Consider the following 19988-nt stretch of genomic DNA (forward strand, 5'->3'; position numbering starts at 1 on the left):
CCCCCCCCCCCATACTGCAGTGCCATTCAGTATTCCACTCCCCGGGGAGAGGCAACCTCATTGTGGGCAGAGCAAAATTGAGGGAAGAGTTTCAGTCACTCCCATGTACCCTCTTTTTGGATCTCCTCCTGGCTGGTGTCTGTTAGCTGTCAGAGAACATCCACCCACTCACCTCCTTGGTTATCTGAGCTCCCAATTAAGAATTCCACCCTGGAATGCATAGGCCTCAAGCTGGCCCTCAACTCATTGAAGCAAGGGACATCACCTGGGAAACTCCGTGGGAGAACCCTGCCCTTGCTAAAGGGGAAGTCCCCAACTCTCTTCCAGGGCAAGGAGACTAAGCTGGTGGTCATCAGTGGTGATCATGCCTCCCTTTCCCCTCCCCTCCCCAGGTGGGTGGGAGCAGACTCTTGGGGATGAAGGCAGGGCCTGGCATCTGTCAACTCCTTGCTCATCCACAGTCCCTTAAGGAGCCCTTAATATGAAATGGCTCCTCGTCGCCACCTTGGGCAAGGAACGCCCAACTTTGCTTGGGGAAGTCCAGGAAGGTAGAGGCAGACTCTAGACACCCCTTCCTGTTTTTCAGCCAAATCTGCTGCTCTTCTATAAGGTAGAGAGGGGTATCTCTTTCTGGAAGATACTCTTATCAGACTGCTTTCACAAACTGGCAATCTTGAGGTTCCTTTCAAGGCTTTGTACCAGGTCACAGCTGACTTCTGTATTAATTTCAAGGTTCTTACCATTGAAGGTGTGTAGCTTAACACTTCCTCCTTCCCACCATCATTCTGTCTAGGCTGCACCTCTTTGTTCTGTTCACAGTTTATCTGTCCTCCCAGCTGCATATATATGTCTGCTCCAGTGTCTCAGCCCTCTCTTTTTCTATACATTTTTGCCATGGTAGTTCCTCTGCCAGGAACAACCTTCACCACTCCTTCCGTCAGGTTATTTTCTTCTTCTTTTCTGGATGTGATGGTCACCACTGTATTTCTTGGTGCCCTCTTGCTTCTTTCCCCAACAAGTTGCCAACCCCTGCTTTCTTCTACTGTGGTAGAAGTACTTCAGAAGACTGCAGGAGCAGGACCTCTGGGCCTGCAGAAAGTACCCATTCAAAAATAGCTGCCCCAGTCATAGGAGGATGCTTGGCGTGAAACTTTGCAACATGTTGTAATTGTCCCCCCCCCCATGGCAGTTGTTCGTGATTGTTCTTGTCTCCCATGGCTAAGGGCCATGGGTGGTGCCCACTGTTCTTTCACAAAATTTCAAAAGTACCCACAGGCTCAATAAGGTTGAAGATCCCTTGTTTAGACTGATGGGTTTCCTCTGACAAAGCTTGGAGTTGTATGACTAACCAGTCAGTCAAGCACCTTGCTCAAGAAAGCGATATATGTTGAGAGTTGTTTAAATCTTGTAGATCTAAAGAGGAGTCTCACAGCTGCCTCCTTGAAGGCAACCAGAAGGAACTCTCTCACCTGATGAACCATTTACCATTTACGACTCCAGAGATTGAGCCAGGTAGTCTTCTTGTTAATGGTGTAAGCCAAGATAGGCAAAGGTCACTTACAAACCTGGTTGGGCTTACACTTTAGAATAGCTTGTTTACATCCTTTTGCTCCAATAATGGAATTCATTTTTTTAATTGATAAGACTACACTCCAGTGTCCTGAAACTGATCTGCTATAATAACAGAGTCCCAAGTTGTTACAAATTTAAGTAGTTTTATCTGTGAAAAGCTTAGCAAGAGGATCATAGTGGGCCATTGGGCAGTCTAGGTTTATACCATTCTAATCTAAGAACCCCCTTGCTACCTGGAATAGCTCTGCTGGGCTGCTCTGAGCAAATGTAATGGTGACAGACACATGAGCACACTGTGTCAAACTCATTTGTTACGAGGGACGGATATGACATAAATGTCACTTGGTTGGGCTGGGCCATGCCTTGCCAGCCCAGATCGGGACTGAGGGGGTGGCTGCCTTAGCTGGCTCATGGGCCGGATAAGACCTCTCAACGGGCTGGATCTGGCCTGCGGGTTGATTGTTTGACATCCATGCTCTAGACTATTATGCACTCTAGACTGTGTTGGGTCATTTCTTTGCAGTGAATTTTCCTCCATTCATGTTCTAGACATTTACCAACCTGCTTCACTTTCCCAGTTTCCTTAGTATACCACGTACAGGGCAAAAGAGCATTCTGAGAAAGAAGCGGAATGCAATAAGTGTACTTTGGAGGTGTATGGTGATGTTTTGGAGCCCTGACTACAGAGTGAAGAAAGGTCAGCTCTGTATGGTAGTGGGTGGGTACTGTGACTTCCTGCTAGCACATGTCTCCTGAAGCAGAAGGAGAGCACAATTGGCTACTCCTTTCCACTACAGCCAGCTTTGCCAATTGCCTATCCTGAATGATAGCAAGAGAGGAGGATGTGCTCAGAGGAGATAGAGAGAAATGCAGTTGGGAGATGCTTGCAAACAAACCCTAAAGGAGGACTGGGATGTGCATCTTATTAAAAAAAATTAGTAACCTTGGGATTAGTGTAAAAAACTCCTTTGAAATATTTTTTCCTTTGGAATGAGTGAAATACCTTTTTTTACTATAAGCTTTTGCTCACTCAAAATGTGTACAATGCATATTTTTGTGTAAGGCAATCTGCTTCATTAAATAATGAAATTTCCTGTGTATACTGTAGATGTATACAACATATTTTCAAAGATATGTTAATTGTTTAAATATGGCTAATTTTGTTTACAATTACCATGGTGTTGAAGAGTTCAGTTCTCAATATTACACAGCTTAACTCAATGGGTTGTATCCAGCCAGCTTTTTATTCAATTCACCCTATTCCTCTCCTTAATATAGCCTCCATCCCACACAGTTTTTGTCTATGCAGGTTCTGTGATCCCCAGCATAGTATTTTGGGTGGCTAAAGGGGACCGTATGCCCCCTTTTTTACCAGTGGAAAAGCAGGTTAGAGCTAATAATGTATCTAACTATGCTGTTAGTCCTATTGTGACCGTATGAAACTGTTTCTGTCCAAATAATACACTTTCTTTGTTTACTGCTAAAGTTGAAGTATTCTGGAACAAGTTTTATAAATAGAAAAACAGCCAAAGATGTTGCTTATCTTCATGTTCAGGTCCCCCCCTGTCCCCCGCACCAGTTTTGGGAGACAGTGGCCTGTATCCTACCACTCCACTAAGCAGTTTGAAACCTTCCTCTCACTTTATTGGCTCTTCCTTCAATGGAACAGAGGTACAAGTCGGAGGAAAACACTGTAGCTGAAGCAGGTTTCTCCAGCCCAAGGAAAGATACCACCCAATGAGATGCAGCATTTTTAATTCTGTGTTTGTTTGTTTTTTGATGTGTGTGTGTGTGTGTCACTTACAAGAAGTGTTGTCTACCAAATTTATATAAATGCATTTTCTACACTTCAGAAAGTCTAAACCTTAGTACCCAATAATCTGCCTCTTTAGACCAGGCCTAAACAATTTTTTTTCATAGCTAGGAGCCTTACCCAAAATTAAGGAGCCCAGATTCATCCATCCCAAACACATGCTTTTCTTTGTTCTCCCCTCCCACCTTTGGAGGAAAAATCTTTGGCCAACTCACCAAGCACAGCTACCTGCTTGCCTTCAGCTTTCCCCCAGCTGGGCATGTATCCTAGCAACAAATTAACTCTGTGTTAGAAGTCAACAGGGCATTCCTTTTAAGGGCTGACTCCCCTTTCCCAAATCCTCTGTTTAAACTCTGTAACAGAGTTTACAGGCTGAGAGCCACTAGAGCTTTAGGCACCAAGAGCAAACTTCAGGGCGCCGTGGCAACCAATGGCAATCGTCAAGGCCTGCTCTAGATTCTGAAAAACTGAGCAGTTTTCCCCCTTAAACTTATTCCTACTACGTAATCAGTAGTATAATTATGAGTACCATTACATCGTATCAGCTGGTGAAATCTTAAAATGTTTGTATTTTGGTACTCCCACCCCTCCACATAATTAGTTCAGTATTTCTACTGACAAACTGAAAATAACTATATTGATTAAATACTGAATGTATTTTTTAAATAGCATTTTTACTAGACATGCAGAGAAGACAGTCTTCAAATGTTTTGTAAATGAATTGCTGAATTGAATGATAAATAGATGTGGTATAAGAGTACAGCATTCCCAGTACATTTGCTTGTCAGCTAATGCAGACGTAATTCTGTGGTTGAATCCTAAGCAGTGTGAGTTAGCACCAGAGGAAAGTAACTTCCCCACCTTGAGTGGAGCCTTCTGTGTCCTTAGCCTCCCCCAAAATTGTACTTCTGCCGGTCACTAACCCAAGTGTGGGGAGCAAGTTGGGAGTCTACAGTAGGAGGGGGGAGTTGGCAAAAATCTCCCACCCCTCCTTTGCTGACAGAAAAGCTGTCCCATGGGAGGAATGGTTGCTGCACCGGTGGAATGGGCATCTGAGCGCTCAGGCCTGGGTTCCTTGTGTTTTGGAGCTGTTCATGTCAAACACAGGTCTATATAAATATCACTCCCAGTTTGCCTGAACTTGGCTTGTATAGAAACACATTTGGAACAGTGATGTATTTCACATACTTGCATTGTAAGTGATTTGTCTTGGATATGAATTCTTTGAAAATGAATAATTTGTTCCATTTTGCAGACCAGAGAAGAGCGGAAAATGGAAGCAATCCTTCAAGCTTTTGCCAGGTTAGAGAAGAGAGAAAAAAGAAGAGAACAGGCTTTGGAAAGAATCAGTACCGCTAAAACAGAAGTTAAGTCTGAATGCAAGGATGCACAGATCATCAATGACACCGAATTTGTTCAGGTAATTTCAAAAAGTTTTATTAGTTTTGAGGTGGTTTAAGAGCGAGGCATTCACAGCCACTTGGCGCCAGCTTTTATGATTTGGGCAACCAGTAGTGACTCTTTCATTCAGATGTGTATAATCTCAGAGAGGGGATTCTGTTCTGTTGCAGTAGGTGTGTAACTAATCTTTGTGTTACTTCTTTATGTTACTTTTATTGTACCAGGAACCAGCAAAGGAGGAAACTGCCACCAAGCCAACCCCTGCCAAAGTCAATAGGACAAAACAGAGGAAAAGTTTCTCTCGTAGCAGAACTCATATCGGGCAGCAGCGGAGACGACATAGAACTGTTAGCATGTGTTCAGATATCCAACCATCCTCTCCCGACGTGGAAATTAGTTCACAGCACAATGAACCTGAAAACACTGCACTTTCAGCTGAGCCTGAAACAGAGACAACTGTTGCTGAAATAGTTACTGAACCAGAAGCCCCAGCACTTAATAAATGCCCCACTAAATACCCTAAAACAAAAAAGGTATGTGCCCTTCTAAACCTAACCAGCTCTTTCCTTAAAATGCATATAAGCAGGGGCATAGTGTCTGTCACCAGCTCTGTTTTGGGATGAAAGGCTGTGTGTGTATCTTGGAGAATGTGGGATAATGTCTGAGTACCCCAAGTCATTGAATGAGATTATTAAAGAAGGCAAGGTTATCTCCCAACACACACATGTGCACACACAGTTTCTTACTCTAAGGGAAATAGGAAGGCTGTAAATCTGCTGTTGCTAACGGACAAGTTGAGCACCCACACACAGGGGGATTTCCAGAATCATCTAGTCCAACCCCCTGCACAATGCAGGAAACCCACAACCACCTCCCCCCTACACCCCCAGTGACCCCCACTCCAGGTCCAGAAGATAGCCAAGATGCCCTCCCTCTTAGCATCTGTCTAAGATCATAGAATCAGCATTGCTGACAGATGGCCACCCAACCTCTTCTTAAAAACCTCCAGAGATAGAGCGGTCACCACCTCCCGAGGAAGCCTGTTCCACTGAGGAACAGCTCTAAAAGTTAGAAAATTCTTTCAAATGTCTAGATGGAATCTCTTTTGATTTAATTTCAACCCATTGGTTCTGGTCCGACCTTCTGGGGCAACAGAAAACAACTCGGCACCCTCCTCTATATGACAGCCCTTCAAGTACTTGAAGATGGTTATCGTATCCCCTCTCAGCCTTCTCCTCTTCAGGCTAAACATACCCAGCTCCTTCAATCTTTCCTCATAGGACTTGGTCTCCAGACCCCTCACCATCTTTGTTGCCCTCCTGTGGACACGTTCCAGCTTGTCTACGTTTTCATGGAGGATAGGGTTATCCTAGTCATGATGCATACCTATTCTCTCCAGGATCAGAGGAGCATGCCTGTTATATTAGGTGCTGTGGAACACAGGCAGGTTAATGCTGCTGTAGTCGTCTTGCTTGTGGGCTTCATAGAGGTACCTGGTTGGCCACTGTGTGAACTGACTGCTGGACATGATGGACCTTGGTCTGAATCAGCATGGCTTTTCTTATGTTCTTATGATGCAGTTGGAAACTTTATGTACTGCTCTGGTAACATATTTTCCTTTCTGTTCAGCACTTGGTAAATGAGTGGTTAAGTGAGAAGAATGAGAAGCCAGGCAAACCGACGGACAGCCTTTCAGAAAGGCCTCTGCGTATAACGACAGATCCGGAGATTTTGGCCACCCAGTTAAATTCGTTACCCGGTCTCACTTACAGCCCACATGTCTATACTACTCCTAAGCACTATATTCGTTTTACATCACCGTTCCTTTCGGAAAAGAGGAGGCGGAAAGAACCTATGGAGAACATTATTGGATCTTGTAAGAAGGTAATGTTTCATCTCAATTTACACTTCTTTAGATGTTAACATAAATAGAGAATTTGAAACCAACATGCCATCTGATGTGAGCAAACCAACTTACGTTGGCATGTGTAACATATAAGCAGCCAATAAGAATTATATATAAAATTTTCATTAGTTTATTTGTTTATTGCAGCGTTGGTTGAAGCAAGCACTGGAAGAGGAAAACTCAACAGTTGTAGATAGATTTAATTCACCATCTCATGAAAGATCTAGAAGTCCTGCAATCAATGGTGAAAGTAAAAGCCCCCTGTTGTTGAATGACAGCTGCTCCTTACCAGGTGAGGCTTTTTCATATGCTACAAAGCAGTCTTTTGAAATAAACCCTTTTAAACACAGACAGGGATATAGTGTTCAAATAGCCAGGCAGCCAATTATTTTTCGCTGCTTTGTTGATTATGTTATTCATTCATTTAGCATGCTTATCCTACACTCCAACCAAAACGGTTGAGTCTGTTTACAACAGGGGTGGGGAACCTTTTTTCTGCCAAGGGCCATTTGGATATTTATAACATCATTCGTGGGCCATACAAGATTATCAACTTAAAAATTTGCCTACTATATTTGGTCAAACATTTAGCCAAGAGGCACAACCGGAGATGGCTCCAAGTGTCTGCCACGTAGAGCGACTCACTTTTGAGCTCTGCCATCCCCAGCTGGGCCCGAGAGATTAGGCAGGGCAGCAAACACAAGATGGAGTGAGCAGCAAGCCACTCAGGGCTTGTAGGCAAAGGAGCCCCGGCCAGTAACGCCCTGATCCGGCACTTTCCAGCCCTACGCATCTTTTGCAGGACTTAGAGGGGAAAGAACCAGAAGGGAGAGAGGGTTCCAACCAAGCCCCAAGCAGGCAGCTTCCCAGATGACACCCCTCCCACACAGGCAAGCAGGCAGGCATCCAGCCGGTGGTGTACTCGCCCACCTGGTGGCATAGGATGGTCTATTGCACCAGCCAGGCGTAGCCGTCCAGCCGCACACCAGAGTTGCTCCTGCTCCGCATGGTTGGGGCCGGATTCTACAGCCGGCTCCTGCTACCTCCGCCTGCAGGGATGAAATGACACACTGGCTAAGAACTCCCCCCCCCCCCGCACGCATTCTGGCCCTGCCCCCTTTAACCCCTCCATTGTCGCCACTTCTGCCCCCAGCCCTCTTGTAGTACAGAGGGAATACGTTTCTCCACGGCCCGGGTAGGAAAGGGTTAACACAGTTTCTTGGGCGGTCCTAGCAGCTCCATAGCTAATGACTCTTCTGCAAGGGGGAAAAAAGATTCCTTTTCTCGGCAAAACAAACTCACATCTGCCTCGAATAGAGGCTATTCCTGTCCGCGGATCACCAGTCTTAGATCCTTCTGAACTAGAGATCTGCCAGGACCCACGAAGGGCCAGACCAAATGATTTTGCGGGGGCCCCAGGCCTGACGTTCCCCACCCCTGGTTTACAAGGACATCAAGCATACAACAATAGAAAATATGACATCATAACAATATGAGTATGTGTTAAAGCCAACCTAGAAACACCAGTGAGCTGATAAAAAAGGAATGCGATCAAATCACAGCAATGACATGTGAACTTGAATTTCCCAAAACTTTAAAACCAAATCCTCAGCAAACCAGCTGTAGGCCTGATCAAAGCAGAGCATCACCAGAAAACTTGCAAGGACCATCTCCGTGCAGGGGCCAGGATGAATCAAAAGGCTTTTGCTTGGTGCAAGGAAATTAATGGATTGGGCACCAGGGAGGGAGGGGAGGGGAAATATTCCATTGAGGTGTCACAACCATCTTTAGAGGTCCCCTACCTCAGTTTCTCACATTAGGGGCACATGATGTAGGCCCATGGAAGGTTCAGACAGGCAGGTTCTCAGGGGAAACAGGTGGTCTTTTAAGAATCCCAGATATAGACAATTTAGGGCTTTAAATGCCAACACTTACAATTGAGCCTAGTAACAAACAGGTGGCCGGTAAAGTGGACTATGCTGCCTAGAATCAGTACTGCCTAGCAGTCTTGCTTCTCCAGTTTGAACCAAGTGTGGGTTTCAAACTGACTTCAGAGATGCAGCCCCATGTAGAGCACATTGCAGCTATCAAACCTGCAGATGACCAGAGATGTGGCCAGAAGGGCCAACCAGCTGAAGTGAGTTAAAGGCACTATGTGGTACAGATAAGACCCGAGCATCTCCAAATGGGTAATTTGTTCTTTAAGCCGGGGTGGAGTAACGCTGTCTGGAGGATGCTGAGTCTCATTTCCCTGATTGGCCTTATGATGGACAATGATTGAGCTTCTGTTTATTGGCCCTAACTCAGCTTATTACTATCTTGTCCCCTGTTCAGAATATCCACGGTTTCATTTGCTTTTGGTGAAAAGATGGTTTCACCCTCCTACACATAATATTCAATGCTGAGTCTATGGCTGACCTCACCCAGAGCTCATGTAGATGTTTAAAATCAATGATGGCAGAGTAAAACCCTGTGTGACCCCAAAAATTGTACAGGTGTGAACAGTAGTCTCCCCACACCATCTTCTGAGATAGCCAAGAATGAAAGCATGGTGTCTTCTCCTCCACCCAAAGCCAGAGAGATTCAGGAGAATCAACAAGGACAAGCTCCTTGTCTTGCTATAGGGCATCTGGCAGGTTCAGTCCCAAACCCAGGCCTGCAGTTGGATTAAAGTGGTTTCTCAATCTCATCTAACCCTGCCTCTACCTTTTTGAGAATGTTATATCCAAATGCAATATTTGCAACCCTCTGGTGCCAAGGAAGGCTTCTTCAGAAGAGGATTGTGGTTTCCTTCCTGCTGTTTTGTCTTCACACTTTTCTTTCAAAGTCCCAATACCTGAACCAACGGAATCCCTAATAGCTCGTGTGATTAGCTGCTTCTCGCTCTGAAGAGGAGGGCATCTTCACAGTGGTGATTTCTTTCACTTGCCCAGGGAGGCAGAAACAAGATCTTTCACTTCCTGTCTCCTGAGGGTATCAAACTTCCCCCCCAGTTCGTTTCCTGTCTCGCAAAGGCAGAGCAGCGTTTGTGCATCTCTCTGCTGCCTTAGGTCTTCTCTTAAGAACCTTACCCTTTATTTCTTCTTAATTCTATTTCTAAGTCTTCTACCTCTCTAATCTACCTTTTTCCTTTATCTTGCTAAATCTCCTCTGATTTCTATTTCTCCTTGGAGCCTCTACCGATGGAAGCTATTTCCCACCAAAACAAGATGGCGGACATTCAAAATGACAAGTACAGTTCTCCAGAGGATTTGGACCCGGGCTTCCTCATGGCTATGCCACAGTTCCAAGATGAGGCCTCTTGCAGCTCCCTTACCATCCAAGAGAAGAACTATTTTAACCTTTGTGTTCATTTAATATCTGGCCAGCCTACTAGCAATTGTATTCAAGTTTGTCCTTATGCCTTTATTGAGAGTCTTGTTATGCCTGTTTTCTAACTTTTGTTCCTGTTGTAACACACAGACCTCACCACGCCACTAAAGAAGCGAAGACTATATCAGCTGTTGGATTCCACCTATTCAGAAACCTCTACGCCTACTCCTTCTCCATATGCCACACCAACCCATGCTGACACCTCGGCCTCAGATCCATTGTTGTTTGCTACTCCACCTAGAATAAAAGTGGAAGATGAAACCTGTAAGAATGGTTATAAGCCCATTTGCTCGCCTGTTACTCCAGTGATTCCCTGTATTCATGGAAATACAATGCACTTTGAGGTGAGCCTTGCACAGAACTTGCCTTTTTTCAGAAGTGGTACAGTTGATGCAGCCATAACAAGGGGATCCACTAACTGCCCTGTTCAAAATCTATCGGAGTGCCTTTTTAATTCATCAGATTTCAATATGTAGATAAATATCTAGTAAGTGTTAATTGCTCAATCCATCTACTTCAGGCATCTACTTTCTACAAGTTAGTAGAACTTGGGAGGGCTTGAAAACCGTGTGCCAAAACCCTATTTCTGATAAAGAGAGGCACATCTTGGTATTGTTTCCAGTAAACAATGCAGGAATTCCATTTGTGCATACAAGCTGTTGCTGGCTTGGGGCTAGCATCCTCCTGCTCACATAACATGAAATAGTTTGTGCAGAAATCAATTGTCATAAATCATTTCAAAAGTAATTTGCAGAGTTTTAACCCATGAGGCAGGTGGAAAGTCAAACAAGCACTCAGGAAGTTGTTTACAAAACTAGATGTGTTGTCTCCCCTTCCAAAACCATTTCATGTGTGTAATTTTTTTCCCATTTTAAACTTTTTTTTCTTTTGGTGCAGAATATTTCTTCACCTGATAGCTCCCCTGAAGTTAAGAGGCGAACATATAGTCAAGAGGTAAGTCTGCTCAAGATGTCTTTGGGCAAAGACTCCCATTTGGTTTATTATTCAACTCTTTCTGCAAACTGGGCAAATTTAAAGCAGCTGTGTGAAAGGGGATGTTGTTTTAATATATTGCAATGCTATGTTAAAAACTAGCTTAACATCAGAATGGTTTTCTTTTGTGTAGGGATACGACCGGTCATCAGCAGCAATGCTAGCACTTGGCTCCTTTCGGAATTCTAACCTAGCAGAGATGTGTCTGCAGGAAATAAAGACTATTGGATATCTTAGTCCGAGGAATAGAACCGATGGCGCCAGGCAGTGCTCTGGAGAAAAGGAAATGGCTGCAGACCTCCAGTTGGGACTCGAAGTGATTGAGCCAAGTGCACTGGATGCCCCTGGCCACGACAGGACTGATTCAAGCAGCCAACTGGAAACGGCTCACTGTGGACGGGGAACAGTTTACTCCACCTGGGTAAAAAGTCCCGATAGGACAGGTGTAAATTTCTCTGTGAATTCTAATTTGAGGGACTTGACGCCTTCACACCAGTTGGAGGTCGGAGGTGGATTCCGAACAAGTGAGTCAAAGTGCCTGATTCCAGATGATGCAAGAGGCATGTTCATGGAAGCGTCTGTTTTTTGTACTTCTGAAGATGGACTTGTAGCTGGCTTTGGAAGGACTATCAGTGGTGACACCTTGATGGATGGAAATTGCACACCCCAGAATCCTCCACAAAAGAAAAAGGTTAAACCCTTAACCATAATTCATGTGTTTTTTTAAAAAAAATATTGCATAACCAGTTGTGCAAGAGAAATTTTGTGCTACTTAAGTCATTTGTGTTCTACGTTGTTTCAAGTTCTTAAGTGGATTACTACAGACCGCTTTTTAACCAACTTAACACAGCATTATTAAGGTTTATCGGAATGGTTAGCCGTAAGTGAACAAATACTGTGTAAAGTTATTTTCAAAAGTTTTATTTTTAAAACTTATATCAATTTCTTCCACAGCCTGGTTGAACTTTGAATGAGTTCTGAGGAATACAGATGACTGGGATGAAGTGAAGAAGTTCAGATCAGTGGTCATTTCAGTATAGGAACAGCTGGAGACTGGTTTGGGTCCACATGCTGACTCCTCGCTTAGTGGCAAGGAGTCCTTGGATCCAACTCAAAGTGATTGGAACAAAGGGGGTGGAGTTGGGCTTGCTCAGCCGTGCAGCAGCTGCCTTGCGGTTCTGCGGGGCTGCTGACGCCAAGCAAAATTCACAGAGACCTGTTTGTAAGAAATACAACAGTCACAATGACGGTACTTCTTTAGCTTCCCTAATTTCATTTGTTGCTAACTTATATGAGTAATATATTGCACTTTAAAGCAACTAGAATCTTAGAATAGAATCATACAGTGGAAAGGGGCCATCAGGGTCATCTAGTCCAGATTATTGTCTGTTTGGGTATTATTCCCTAATGGGTGAATGTAAATGTTGTAGCAGCATTAGAGGAATAAGGATAGCTTTAAGGCAACTTATTTGCTCAGTACGTTCTTGAGATCAGGAAGCTAAACTACTGGGGATCAGTGATGAAAGTCCTAAATCTAGAGTGAGCAACCCTTCATTTGTTTGCTTTGTGACCAGGGGGCACTCTCATTTAAATAAATTTGTGAACACTCATCGTTCATAGGAATAGACAATTTATTGTATAAAAATCCTTCCTGGGAACTAAAACTGCTTTTCAGCTTCAAAGGCAAAAAATAAGAGGTTTTGGGTTTTTTAAAGTTTTTTCCACATTTCAGGAATATTTTTACTTTAATAATTCTGCTCAAACCATTAAAGTAAAAATTCAGGACCACACTAGAGCACAATGGCCAAAATATTTAATATATTCCCCTTATCCATGCCAGGAATACAGTGTACACATTTGCATATATGCAACATAGAATGATCCATTGTTTCTTCGGAAGTGAATAAATAAAAAGCTCAGCTACAGAGACATACCAGATCTTTCAAGAGAGAGAAATGAGCAAGTTGCTGGCTGTGGGGCAGAGACAGCAACATCAAATCGATAGTCAACAGGTTCCAATTTACACTCTGCTGCTGCGCCAATCAATCTGTGCCTCAGCCTCCCAGATATACTGTAATGGCTCTGACTCAACTCCTTGTTCTAGTGTAAAGGTCAGCAGGCACAGAAAATCCCCCCCATCTCAATTCTCACATTTTACATACAATTCCTCATTATTCACCTCCTTCCAATTTTATATTAAGCTTTCCAAAACTTGTTTATTGGTCTAAAAAGCAGTGTAACCTTAAAAGAGTGTACCAAAATGAACATAAGACACAAATATCTGAAGAGATGGCAAATACCGTATTTTTCGCTCCATAGCACGCACCTAACACGCCCCCCCCCCCCAGCTGGCTGTCAGGGCTGGGAAAGCCGGCTCGCGCTGGAACGACGCGAGCCGGCTCTGTGCGCCCCGCCCGCCTCCCAGCTGGGAGGCGGGTGGGGAAAGCCGGCTCGCTGTTCCAGCGTGCCCAGCCGGCTCTGTACGTCCCGCCTGCCTCCCAGCTGGGAGGCGGGCGGGGAAAGCCGGCTTGCGTCGTTCCAGCGCGCCCAGCCGGCTCTGTGTGCACATTCGCTCCATAACACGCACAGACATTTCCCCTCACTTTTGAGGAGGAAAAAAGTGCGTGTTATGGAGTGAAAAATACGGTAATACTTTGAAGCTAGATTTATGTTTCTTTGTTTGGATTTTACAACATTATAAATTTGCCTAATATCTTGAAATGAACTCAGCTTTGCCTTCTGCCTTTTAAATATAGGTGTCACTTCTAGAATATCGTAAAAGGCAGCGAGAAGCCAGAAAAAGCGGCTCGAAGGCTGACAGCTTTCCCCTTGTTAGCATGTCACCTCATGCTGGTGGTGGAGGAAACAACCTTAGTGCTGCTGATGGGTATAACAGCAGTGAAAATGGGGAGCAAGTGGAACGGGAGCACACTGGAAGTCTCCCTCTGCCCCTGCCAGCCACTGATTACAGCACCACTTCTGAAGAAACTGAAAACTCTTCTTCGTCAAAAGAAGCTTCAAGCGAGAAGAATGAGCCAGAGGTTCAGTGGTAAGCTATTTTTGAAGCTTTTAATGATACAGTGATGTAGTTGATACGGTGGCAAAGTGAACTTTTGAGCATATGTCCTAACCCACAAGTTCAGGTGGTACTTTCTGGAAGCCATTAAGTTGCAGTTGAGGAGGTCTGGCCCATTTGCTTGAATGCAGCTTGGCAGAATTAGATTTAATGCTGTGAACGCCCATGTGCATGAGAGGAAAGACATGGTTCTGAGTTGTCAGGGTCTTCATCTGGGTAAGCTGCTCATCTTTCCTGTAGATGACTGCATGTTGTATTTTTAAAGTGTTTTTTTTTCTGCTCTAAAAATGAAGGATATAGTTGTGGTCATAACAGAACAAGAGAAAAAGCTGTACTAAGTCAGCAACAGCCAGGCAGTTCCCATAGAATTGCTGGCAGGGTAAATTGTTTCAGGAGGGTTCCTGTGTTGGTCAGCAGTAGAAGAGGTAGAGTCAAGTCCAGTAGCACTTTAGAGACCAACAAGATTTTGGGAGTATAAACTTTCAAGAGTCAAAGTTCCCTCCATCCGATAGAAGAAGAGCATGCATTGGATTTGTTTTAGTCAGTACCCTCTCCTTTGTCTGTAAATATCTTATATCATCTTCCCCCTCCCCCCCATGTGCAACTCTTTGGGGTCTTAAATCCTGAACAGGAAATCAAACCATTAAAGGTTAGGTTCAACTTCTCCAATTCTCCTGTGCAGACATTAGTTTTTTTTAAAAAAAAACCAGAGAGAAATAAAAGGGTTGCACCAGTCACAGGAGATAAAAATTGAGGCCAAGGCCAATGGTGCAAAATAAGGTAAAAACATTTTATTACTTTGCTAAAATTCTCAAAATTCTGTATGCATTTCGCCAGGAGGCTTCTTCAGGGGAATCTGTTAGTCTTGCAGTGATTTTCTAAGAAGAGTACAGGATCAGTAGCATAGGGGATTTGGGGAATTTATCTCCTTTAAAAAAAACACCTGTCATCTAGATCAGTGTAAAATGTGTGCAGTGTAGCATCTTTTGAAACACACATACACACACACACATATACTCTTTCTGGGCCTGAGTCAGATATGCTAACTGCTCTCTCTGTTCAGCTTGACATGGAAGTGGTCCATGGACCCTCCCCCCAAAGAACTTCCAGAGTGCCTGGTTTTTTAAACGAGGAATGGCTTTGGTGGTTGTTGGTTCAAGACAACTCAGATAATTGTGTGTGTGTTAAGTGCCGTCAAGTCGCTTCTGACTCATGAATCAATGTCCTCCAAAATGTCCTATCTTTGACAGCCTTGCTCAGGTCTTGCAAATTGAGGGCTGCGGCTTCCTTTATTGAGTCAATCCATCTCTTGTTAGGTCTTCCTCTTTTCCTGTTAGTTAATTAGTTAAAGGCTAAACTCTGGTTTATTGACACACTTTCCTGCAGCAGTTGCCACTTAAACAGCTCTGGAAGTATTGAATTTTCACATCTAAACGTGGGTATTGAAGAAAGCATAACCTGAATTGCCAGTGTAAAGATGGCTGAATTATAACAGACATACAGTTTCATGGCAACAGTCCACCATATGTTCATGCCCTAACATTTGACAACTTTTACCATCTGAGTGTGAATTTGTGTCCCCCTAAAAGTCTTGAATTCCGAATTGTGAAGAATTAAAATTTAAGTTAATTATTTTTTTTTTAAGGACTGCTTCAACTTCAGTGGAGCAAGTGAGGGAGCGAAGTTATCAGCGAGCGCTGCTTCTAAGTGACCATAGGAAGGACAAGGATTGTGGTAAGAAGCTGTCTCCTTTAACTTCTAGCAGTGTTGTAGTGCTCTTAGTCTGCTTCAGCTTGAGTGTGGGGGGGGGGAATCCTGAGCATTTCAGGCTGGAGTGGGATGGGGGTAGGTGAGAAAGCATAGTCCAGATTTATTTCAGTCCAGAAATATGCTTCAGCGTTAAATTTTTCCAGACCTTCCATTGTTTGATCCAACCCACAAGAGAAGTGTTTCTTAACCATGAGGCAGTTTTTCCAATGCACTTTCTTACCCTTATTGCAGATCCTGATCCTGAAAACCCTGAGCCCACAAGTGAATGTCCATCCCCAGATACTTCTCTGAAGACTTGCAAGAGTCCTTTAAAAATGAACAAGGTAACGTAAAACAATCCCAGTCCCTAAATGTGCGTGTACATGGCTTCTTTCCTGGTCACTGTAACTTGAAGGTGGTGATCAGAATTTAGCTTTATGTCGTCTGTGAATAGAGGCAGTATTGCTTTGCCTGCCAGTCAGTGGCTGAGGACAAATGGGAAGTTTAGAGCCCTGAGACTGCCCGGCCACTTTTGAGAACATCATTCTGGGAAGTAGGTGCTCGTCAGAGCCATAAGAGCAGCCTTGCTGTTCTCAGTGCTGATGTACAGTTTTGTTTTATGAGTGTGCATTTGTGTAAGTTTGTACTTAAAATGGCCACCTTCACTACTGAAGCTGTTCAGTTGACCCAGAAAGCTTTTGGGTGGCATCTAAAACAGACACATTTGCAGGAGATACAATCACTAATGCACTGCTTCTAAGCCTGATGGGAAGTCACTTCTAGTACAGTAGAATCGAACTGTTTTTCTGTTCAGATGTGGTTTTGAAGCCTTACAACAGTGTCATGGTGTCCCTGATAACCACATGATATAAACAGACCAGCACTGAAACAATCAGATTGTTAAAATAATTGAATAAAATAAGCAGCTGTGCATCTCAGATAAAAAGCAGTAAGAGACATTTTATCCTGGAAACCTTAAAAGAGAGAGGAGACGCAGACTCCAAGCTTGCAATTGAAGGTACAACATTTTTCAGAAAGCAGACCGGGTTTACAGAACGTAATCTCATTTAACCAGAGAATCTGTTTATTAAATGGGCCAATAAATTTCATAAGAACAGATGTTGGCCATTATGTGGATATGTTTTAAACACGAGTGGATCAGCATTTACTGCTCTTTTTTCTTTATGGTAGCCTTCCTCACCGAGTCCTGCAGCTCCTGCCCACTCTCTGGGGAGAACACCTACAAAGCAGGACGCCCAGTGGGACGCTGCAGCAGCCACTCCAGAGGCTGAGGGCTCAACTCACCCCAAACCTGACCAGCAACCCAAACAGCTGACAAGCACCGTCGAAGCACTTTCAAAAAACCACCCATCCCAGGCCCATTTGCGCAGCACAGCAGAGCCTCTCTCTCACTCCCAAAAGCTGCCTTCTGCGCCACTGAAGCTACACTGTCCCCCTTCACCTCATGTAGAAAACCCTCCCAAGTCCTCTACTCCTCACACACCTGTTCAGCATGGCTACCTTTCACCGAAGCCTCATTCACAACAATTAGGATCGCCATACCGATCTCATCATCCTCCGTCACCTCAAGTCGGAACACCTCAGAGAGACTCTCACAGAAGTTTTTACCCAGCAACGCCGACCCTTCAGCCCAGCACGCAGCCACCGCCGCCCAGCGGGACACTCTTTTCCCAGGCCTCTTCTGTATCTTACAGTCAGTTCCACCAACAAAGTCTCAACACCAGTGCCCCGCCTCCGCCCCCACCCCCGCCCCCTTCCTCTACTTATTATCAAAACCAGCAGCCCCCCTCAGGAAACTTTCAAAACTACAGTCAGTTAAAAAGTAGCATACCACCACAGCAAACTGTGTTTCCCTCTGGACCAAATCAAGCCCTTGCTGGTACAGCATGCCAGCAGCCAGTTTCAGGGCACCATGTAACCAGTGGGCATTTTTTGCCATCACAGACTCCCAGTATTCACCATCAGACTCCAGCCGTTGCAGCTCCGCCGCCTCCACCACCTCCTCCTGCGCCTGGACCGCATCTCGTGCAACAGCAAAGCTCTCATCAGCAGCATGCGGTGGCACATGTCGTAGGGCCGGTGCATGCGGTGGCAGTAGCTCCTGGATCACACCTCCACTCTCCAGCTGCTGGACATCATCTGCCACCCCCTCCTCCTCCTCCCGGCCCCCTTCCTCACCACCATCCTACTCACCCCACAACAGGTCACCAAGGTTTGCAAGCACAACACCAGCACGTAGCCAATTCAGCTCCTCCACCGCCACCTCCGCCACCCTCCACTGTTCTAGGTTCTGGTCATCACGCGGCATCGGCACAAGGACTGCACCATCCATCTCATCCGGGGGGCCCACTTTTTCCTTCCGGTGCTCACTCAACGGTCTCCTATCCATCACAGCCTCCACACCATACTCCGTTGGGACCTGGACCTCAGCACCAGCCTGCTGGAACAGGCCCCCACGGTCCACTCCCAGGGCAGGGTCCTCACCTCCAGCCTCAAGGACCAAACAGTATTCCAACACCGACAGCTTCAGGGTTCTGTCCTCATCCTGGCTCTGTCGCCCTTCCTCACGGGGTTCAAGGACCTCAGCAGGCGTCTCCGGTGCCTGGGCAAATATCTATTCACAGAGCGCAGGTGCCACCGACTTTTCAGAACAATTATCATGGTTCAGGGTGGCATTAAAATGGACCCCTTCTAAACATTTTAAAAATGTTATGTAAAAACTGTATATTTCATATGTACCTGTTCAAGGTACTTTTTAAAGCTTGTACATGACTTTGTATAAAAGCAGACACCAGTGCGCGCGCGCTCTCATTGTATTCTTTCCATTTTTGCTTTGAAAAATTCCTGACACTGTGCCCGTTGAGCCAGTATGAGGCATTTTTTACTTTGTAAGTGAACATTCCAACTGTTTGTTCTGGCAGTAGATTTGATGCTGCAGAAACTTTAACTTTTATTGTTGCAGTTAAATTCATTTAGTGAATGTTTTCTATATTTACTTTTTATACATATGTAATTAAAATAAGTACACAGCTTAGTGATGGCACTAACAGGTTTTTTCCATCTTCTGTCAACAGTTTTCGTGTGCATATAGATAGAAAATGCAATACAGATTTTTTATAGTTTGGTGTGGACATGGCTCTTATTTCAAGTTATTTGCAGACATTGTAATTTAATGTATAGATTGTTTCTAATGTCTCCTACAAGTGCTGTAAATACTGTTTCCTTTTGCGTGTAAAACTGCTTAACGCTTCTCATTTGATATAGTATTGTACATACAGGTCTTTTGCAAAAACGTGTGATCTTTGTGGAAGTAGTACAGTATATGAACTTTAATTTTTTTTTAATATACTGTCACATTGCAGCACTGGTTGGGCATTTTAATTCATGTTAATAAATCACAATTATGTCAGTTTTAACGAACTGTCTTGAGAAGTTGCTGTTAAAAAAGATTATTGGTGTTGGTATTGAAATTACACTGACAAGTATTACACTGTGAGGAACACCTGAGGCCTAGAGAAGCAAATGGCACGATGACTAAATTCTGCTCTTGCCAGGATGAACACACCCATTCAGTCAGCTCACCGCTAGGGAAAAACCCAGCCTTGTACTATCATCTATCACATTTAGCTCTAACAACTTTTAAAATAATATTTGAGGCTCCATAAAAACAGGGCCGGCAGCAACTGGCTGCACCTCTGTACTAATGCCAAGGCCACATAGAAATGGCCACCACAGCAACACAAATACTTTGGCAGGGGTGGTATTCATCCACTGGTGCAGCAGAACTGAGCAATGGGATGCTGGGAGGAGGACACCTGACCTGTGTGGGTTCCACTGAATTATGGGGCAGATCACCAAAGGATGTGTGATATTTAACTTTATGGACCTAGTTCAGCAATGCCTCAACCTTGTTGAAGACGTGGGCATTGGGGATTTTGCGAACAGGCAAGGTGTGCCAAAAACTCAAAACCCTGTAAGGTTCGTCATAAAACACTAGGAGGCAGCTGTTTTTAAAGCGACAATCCCTAGAGCTGCAAAAGCCATGCTTCTTGGGCTCTTCTGAAACCCCTCCTGCTCCAGTGAGG

General features: G+C 44.5%; 1 protein-coding gene across 3 annotated transcripts in view; it reads left to right on the top strand.

Annotated features, from left to right (window-relative positions):
• Positions 1-18721, top strand: part of KMT2E (lysine methyltransferase 2E (inactive)) — a 69631-nt gene extending 50910 nt beyond the window's left edge. For all 3 annotated transcript variants that reach the window (XM_056846964.1, XM_056846965.1, XM_056846966.1), the window contains 11 exons: positions 4641-4805; positions 5011-5319; positions 6416-6670; positions 6840-6984; positions 10155-10408; positions 10962-11018; positions 11191-11748; positions 13814-14106; positions 15779-15867; positions 16135-16226; positions 17074-18721. In XM_056846964.1, the coding sequence (XP_056702942.1) occupies positions 4641-4805; positions 5011-5319; positions 6416-6670; positions 6840-6984; positions 10155-10408; positions 10962-11018; positions 11191-11748; positions 13814-14106; positions 15779-15867; positions 16135-16226; positions 17074-18582 (3726 nt within the window). In that variant the 3' untranslated portion in view covers positions 18583-18721. The remainder of the gene's footprint in view (positions 1-4640; positions 4806-5010; positions 5320-6415; positions 6671-6839; positions 6985-10154; positions 10409-10961; positions 11019-11190; positions 11749-13813; positions 14107-15778; positions 15868-16134; positions 16227-17073) is intronic.
• The last annotated feature ends 1267 nt before the right edge of the window (positions 18722-19988 follow it).

The sequence above is a fragment of the Euleptes europaea genome, chromosome 3 (assembly GCF_029931775.1).
Source record: "Euleptes europaea isolate rEulEur1 chromosome 3, rEulEur1.hap1, whole genome shotgun sequence".
Taxonomy (NCBI): Eukaryota; Metazoa; Chordata; class Lepidosauria; order Squamata; family Sphaerodactylidae; genus Euleptes; species Euleptes europaea.